This window comes from Salvelinus alpinus, chromosome 2 (assembly GCF_045679555.1).
Source record: "Salvelinus alpinus chromosome 2, SLU_Salpinus.1, whole genome shotgun sequence".
Classification (NCBI taxonomy): domain Eukaryota; kingdom Metazoa; phylum Chordata; class Actinopteri; order Salmoniformes; family Salmonidae; genus Salvelinus; species Salvelinus alpinus.
In genome coordinates this window covers 48,499,675-48,506,931 of record NC_092087.1, presented here as the reverse complement: position 1 = coordinate 48,506,931, position 7,257 = coordinate 48,499,675, and the positions used below count along the sequence as shown (strand labels likewise).

At 42.3% G+C, this 7,257-nt stretch overlaps 1 protein-coding gene across 1 annotated transcript; it reads left to right on the top strand.

Annotated features, from left to right (window-relative positions):
• The first annotated feature begins 635 nt into the window (after nucleotides 1-635).
• On the top strand, nucleotides 636-7,165 carry slc25a20 (solute carrier family 25 member 20). Its single transcript, XM_071382876.1, has 9 exons — nucleotides 636-1,049; nucleotides 3,348-3,440; nucleotides 3,554-3,681; nucleotides 3,807-3,897; nucleotides 4,130-4,247; nucleotides 4,927-4,999; nucleotides 5,203-5,312; nucleotides 6,042-6,166; nucleotides 6,461-7,165. The coding sequence occupies exons 1-9, from the start codon at nucleotides 948-950 to the stop codon at nucleotides 6,521-6,523; spliced, it is 903 nt and encodes a 300-aa protein (XP_071238977.1). The 5' UTR covers nucleotides 636-947; the 3' UTR covers nucleotides 6,524-7,165.
• The last annotated feature ends 92 nt before the right edge of the window (nucleotides 7,166-7,257 follow it).

Genomic DNA, 7,257 nt, shown 5'->3' with positions numbered 1-7,257 from the left:
AAAGGAATGTGTAACATTATGGAAAGTAGTGGTATGGGTTAATTGTAGTGGTGCCCATGGAGCTGGGGATCAGTAATGTCCTGTGTGAGAGAGGCAGGTTGAGGTTTCCAGTGTTAGAGTAGTGCAGAAGTTGTCATATGCTGGGGCAGTGAAGAAAGTAGAGGATGATGGGTCAAGGTGGAGGGATCCTGAGAGGAGTGGTGTGACTAGTAGTTTTGAACCAGTACAGAGGGATAAACCAACAACTGATATATGTTTCAGTAAGATTAGATTTTTGGCATTTATTGCAATGGTTATCAACTGTACTGCAGGGATGGAACGTAAGTCGTGGAAAATAGAGGTTTTGGTGGCAGCTGCAGAGAGGTATTTGGGTGTGCAAGATTTGACGTCAGAAGAGTTAAAGGGTGTGTTAAGTGGCGGTGTCCCATCCATTCAGGCTGTTGGCCTGAAGTAGGAGTAAATAGATTTAAATAGTGGAGTATGGTATTTATTTATTTTTGGTGAGTTTAGTGTTAGATGGTAGGGTATCGCTCTGGATAAGAGCGTCTGCTAAATGACTTAAATGTAAATGTATTTGTTTTATTTATTTATTTCAAGCAAAGTATAAGGGAGTTATACCCCAGTCTAGTAGGTGGCAGTAATGCAACATTTATTGGATGCCAACCACCGTTAAACCTCATCAAAGAAGAAGGTCGGACACTAAATGAAGAAGAACCAAAGCATTTGTGTAACAGACAATTCGGTCCGGGCATATATCTGGGTGAAAGGTCCACATTGGAAGACACGACGGTGGCTGTCAAGAAATATACCTTTCATTTGAACCGATAGTGGTGACACAGGGTTAACCTGTTAGCTAGATAGTTCTTTTCCCAACTAGTTACGGATCGTGACGACGCAATATTTTGTGTTTTCTTTTCTCGTTAGCTGTCTTTTCTTGAACAGAAACCATGTCTAAACAGCAGGCGATAAGTCCAGGGAAGAACTTCTTTGCTGGGGGCTTTGGGGGTGTCTGCTTGGTCTTCGCTGGACATCCACTTGATACCATAAAAGTAATTATTTATTTCTCAAAGTAACTCATTCCTCATTTAGCTAGCTGTCAATAATATCTTGCCTCACGAGCCTAACTTTAACTGGTATTTGCTGCACGCAGAATTCAGCAAAGTAATCAATTAACATTTATCTTTACAGATGTATAATTGGTTACTGGATGTGAGTGTCGTGGCTCTTTACATTTGATAGAACTCCTGACGTTTTCAAGAGACTGTCAGTTAACCCAATCAGCGAGGTCGAGTGTAACATTAGACCATTGACCTATGTCAATTTCTGTCATATCGCACAACATTAACCCTATGACAGTGACTGGCCTGTCATTACAGATGTATTATCACATGAGCCACTTATAGGAAGTAAGAAATACACATTGTAAAAGGTTTATTTATTTTCGGTAATTATTTTTATCCTGTGTACTTGGTATGTGCTTATTATGCATTTTAAATGTATAAACCAACTCCTATATATGTTTGTACAATTTGAAAAGGTTAATTAAACAAAACATTCCAGGGTTTTTATTTTTACTATTTTCTACATTTTAGAATTATAGTGAAGGCATCAAAACTATGAAATAACACATATGGAATCGTGTAGTAACCAAAAAAGTGCTAAACAAATTCAAATATATTTTAGATTCTTGAAAGTAGCCACTCTTTGCCTTGATGACAGCTTTGCACACTCTTGGCATTTTCTCAACCAGCTTCATGAGGGTTGAGGTCGGGTGATCTGATGCAGCACTCCATCACTTTCCTTGGTCAAATAGCCCTTACACAGCCTGGAGGTGTGTTTTGGGTCATTGTCCTGTTGAAAACAAATGATAGTCCCACTAAGCGCAAACCAGATGGGATGGCGTATTGTACCATCACACCACCTCCTCCGTGCTTCACGGTGGGAACCACACATGCAGAGATCACAGATGACAGCTTTGCACACACTTGCCATTCTTTTAACCAGCTTCATGAGGTAGTCACCTGGAATGCATTTCATTTAACAGGTGTGCCTTGTTAAAAGTTAATTTGTGGAATTTCTTTCCATAATGCATTTGAGCCAATCAGTTGTGTTGTGACAGGTTAGAGGTGGTATACAGGAGATGGCCCTATTTGGTAAAATACCAAGAACAGCTCAAATAATCAAAGAGAAACGACAGTCCATCATTACTTTAAGACATGAAGGTCAGTCAATCCGGAACATTTCAAGCGCTATGATGAAACTGGCTCTCATGAGGACCGCCACACGACAGGAAGACCCAGAGTTACCTCTGCTGCAGAGGATACGTTCATTCGAGTTAAATGCACCTCAGATTGTAGCAACACAATAAATGCTTCACTGAGTTCAAGTAACATACGCATCTCAACATCAACTGTTCAGAGGAGACTGTGTGAATCAGGCCTTCATGATCAAATTGCTGCAAAGAAACCACTACTAAAGGACACCAAAAAGAAAAAGAGACTTGCTTGGGCCAAGAAACACAAGCAATGAACATTAGACCTGTGGAAATCTGTCCTTTGGTCTGATGAGTCCAAATTTGCGATTTTTGGTTCCAACCACCATGTCTTTGTGAAACTCAGAGTAGGTGAACGGATGATGTCCGCATGTGTGGTTCCCACTGTGAAGCATGGAAGAGGGGGTGTTATGGTGTGGGGGTGCTTTGCTGGTGACACTGTAATTTATTTAGAATTCAAGGCACACTTAACCAGCATGGCTACCACAGCATTCTCCAGCGATACGCCATCCCATCTGGTTTGGGCTTATTGGGACTACTGTTGTTTTTCAACAGGACAATGACCCAACACACTTCCAGGCTGTGTAAGGGCTATTTGACCAAGAAGGAGAGTGATGGAGTGCTGCATCAAATGACCTGGCCTCCACAATCACCCGACTTCAACCAAATTGAGAGGGTTTGGGATGAGTTGGACCGCAGAGTGAAGTGCTCAGCATATGTGGGAACTCCTTGAAGACTGTTGGAAAAGCATTCCTCATGAAGTTGGTTGAGAGAATGCCAAGAGTGTGAAAAGGGTGGCTACTTTGAAGAATCTAAAATATATTTTGATTTGTTTAACACTTTTGTGGTTACTATATGATTCTTTGTGTCATATCATAGTTTTGATGTCTTCACTATTATTCTACAATGTAGAAAATAGTCAAAATAAAGAAAAACACTTGAATGAGTAGGTGTGTCCAAACTTTTGACTGGTACTTATATATATATATATATATAGATCTCTTAATCTATACATAAGTAATGTCATGTGTGTAGACCTATAGGGTGAGTATGTTCATATCCTCCTCTCTCTTAGGTGCGCATTCAGACCATGCCTGTGCCCGGCCCTGGCGAGAGCCCCCTGTATAGAGGCACCTTTGATTGTTTCAAACAGACCCTTGCCAAAGAGGTGGGTAATAGTAGGTGTATGGCTTTTTGGTTTTCCATTCAATGTATTTGTTAGTTCACCACTCTTTGCTCTCTCTTATTCATTCCTTCTCTCTCTCATGTTCTCTACAACAGGGGTTCAAAGGCCTGTACAAAGGCATGGCAGCCCCTATCATTGGAGTCACGCCCATGTTCGCTGTCTGCTTCTTCGGCTTTGGCCTGGGCAAGAAACTACAACAGAAAACCCCTGACGATGTCCTTACGTAGGTGATTGTTCCATAGTAGAGTGTCTTCCCCATTTTTTTTAAATGGTGAAATTGTGTGCGGGCGGATGTATGCTTGTGTGTGTGTGTGTGTGTTGTGCATTACCATCCGCTGTCCCTCTCAGGTATCCACAGCTGTTTGCTGCCGGCATGCTGTCAGGCGTGTTCACCACAGCCATCATGGCCCCTGGAGAACGTATCAAGTGTCTCCTACAGGTGAGCAACGCACTGACTGAACTGAACGTAGGTTAACAAGGATTAGGTTAACTGGGTTTTGGATAACAGGCTGAGGTCAAAGGAGATGCGTTTCAGTGAACCGCACTCACGTGATAAGGAGCCTTGCCATAAACCGGAAGACTTACGTTCCCTGGGCTAACACAGTCTTGTGGCATGAAGAAGACCCAGGGTTCCAACCTACTTGGTTACATTACATTTTATGTGTGTACAGATCCAGGCGGCCAAAGGGGAGGTGAAGTATGCTGGGCCCATGGACTGTGTGAAGCAGCTGTACAAAGAGAGTGGGATCAGGGGAATCTACAGAGGCACTGCTCTCACCCTCATGAGAGGTACTTCCTGACTGAATTTTCACTGAGTGTACAAACATTAGGAACACTTTCCTAGTATTGAGTTGCACCGCCCTTTTTGCCCTCAGAACAGCCTCAATTAGTCGGGGCATGGACTCTACAAGATGCCGAAAGTGTTCCACAGGGATGCTGGCCCATGTGGACTCCAATGCTTCCCACAGTTGTGTCAAGTTTGCTTGATGTCTTTTGGGTGGTGGACCATTCTTGACACACACGGGAAACTGTTGAGTGTGAACCCAGCAACGTTGCAGTTCTTGACACACTCAAACAAGAGTGCCTGGCACCTACTACCATGCCCCGTTCAAAGGCACTTAAATATTTTGTCTTGCCTGTTTACCCTCTGAATGGCACACACACACAATCCATGTCTCAATTGAACTCAAGGCTTTAAAATCCTTCTTTAACCTGTCTCCTACCCTTCATCTACACTGATTGTAGTGGATTTAACAAGTGACATCAGTAAGGGATCATAGCTTTCACCTGGATTCACCTGGTCAGTCTGTCATGTTCCTAATGTTTTGTACACTCAGTGTAAGTCTTATACCCGTGTCTCTGATATCGAACTCTTTATCTAGATACTTGTGTTCAGTAGTGATTGTGTAATTAAGACACAACTGAGTTTTTGCCAGTAGTTCTGCCAGTTTCTTACTTTGTTTCTCAGACGTGCCAGCCAGTGGGATGTATTTCATGACCTATGAATGGTTGAAGCGCCTCCTCACACCAGAGGGCAAGAGGTGAATGTGTGTTTACTGTGTGTGTATGCCAATGAAACCCTAAGCACGTGTGTCTTTGTCCCCACAAAATATATTTTACAGCTGTTTTGTGAATCTATGTATGATTAGCTGTTTATCTGTGTTATTGTTTGTGTTCCTTGTAATTTCTTTGTCATGGCATGTGTGTATTGTTTGTAATTAATTGGTGATTGGTTGTTCCACAGCCCCAATGAGCTGAGTGTTCCTAGTGTTCTATTCGCTGGAGGGATGGCAGGAATCTTTAACTGGGCCGTGGCCATTCCCCCCGACGTACTCAAGTCTCGCTTCCAGACAGGTGTGTCTTTGGCATTTCTGACTAAGACCCATTTTTGGTGTAAATACTGTTTAATATGTATTTCTTACCAGGTTGGGGTCAATTCAGTCAATTCTGGAAGTAAACTGAAATTACAATTCCATTTTTACATTTTCCTCATAGAAATCATTATGGAAAAATGGAAGTAGAATTAGAAATTAAATTTCGAATTAAAATCGAATTAACCTCAACCATGATGTCTTGTGTTGTCTTTTTTCTAACTGTAGTATATAGCTTACCAACCGTACTGTCTGTTTGGTTTAGAGTAGTAGAGTGACTAATGGCGTTGGCGATTTTCAGTTCGGCTGGCGCCTAGCCCAAACTCAGCTAGCCTGACCGAACGAGTGTGCTCGCATACTCCTTTAAAAGACCTTTGCTTGAAAAACGAGGGGAAAAAGCAGCAATAGTACTGTTTTTCCATTTTGAAACGCCGTAGACAGTATACACTTCCTCAAAATAGTCCGAATTAATCTAAGTCAAGAAATCTGGTGTGGATTTCGGGCTCCGAACTTCGGCTTGCCTCCAGAAAAAAAATTGTGACCGGACAGCCCAAAAAAAACCTCACCGAAGTTCAAAATGAACAAAAATGTCTGTATAATTCTGTATATGCACAAACTCTTCAGAACTGTTTCGGGTTGGGAATCATGCGGACGCCTTAAGTGTACTGTGTAAAACAGTAGGGTGACTGGAGCCCTCTCTCTCTCCTCCCAGCCCCTGAAGGGAAGTACCCTAATGGTTTCCGGGACGTTCTACGAGAGCTGCTGAGGGAGGAGGGCGTGGCCTCTCTGTACAAAGGCTTCACCGCTGTCATGCTCAGAGCTTTCCCCGCCAATGCAGTGAGTACACACGCTCTACTCACATACAGCACATACAGTCTGTTTAACTCTCATCACACTCACTGGCCAGTCAGAGATGGTACTCACACATGCTACGTCCACCCTACTCACTGATCTCCTATTACCACTTAATTACAGCATATCATACGCAGAATAAACAGTATGGTTTAGTGCACAAAACGTTTAAATCACCTGCATTCTACAGTCATAATACAATCACCCCTTGCCTGTAGAAATGTTACACTTTTCATGAAGTCAGTTAATGGTGACCACATTGATCTATTCTCCCCTTAGGCTTGTTTCCTTGGGTTTGAAATGGCCATGAAGTTCCTGAACTGGGCAGCACCCGGTCTGTGATCCCTGTCCACGGCCCAGGCGTAGACGTCAGAGACAGAACTAACTAACACAGTGGAGACCGACAGTACTCGCATACATACACTTACGCAGAGATACACATTGAAAGTCTGACTGGCATACAGACTGAGAAAGATGCACACATTGTAGAGGTGGACAGAGGGGGGGAACGCACACATTGTTCTCACTCCTTGGTGTTTTGCTTGCATTTTGTTTAGTTTTTTTGTGTTTTTAATTAGAACATTTGTGAATTGAACATGTGCCTTTACTTACTCAGAGTGAGTCTGCATATCAGGGAATAGGTACATTTTCACAGGGTGCGTATAATGTGTGTTAGTATGCCGTGTGTGTGCGTGTGTCTCTGTGTGTGTCTCTGCGTGTGTGTTTAAACAGAAAACATAGTGCTTTTAAAACATACCAGTACATTAAAACATCCCCGAATAGTCTCATTCCAAACTGTGATCCAGTAACCAAATCATTGCGTTGGAAATTGATAGTAGATTTATGAATGAATGAATGAATAATACTTTTCTCCAAGGTTATTGCAGATGTAACTTATGCCACAACATGGAGAACCCTCATTGGGCCATTGTCTCATGTTTGTATGTGTCATTATGTATGTAAATAAATACAATGAAATCATGATCTACTTCTAATTTCCAATTAGAACATCTTATTACACGTGTATAACTATATATTTACTGAGCACCTCCGTCAAGGTCTGATACACAATAGGC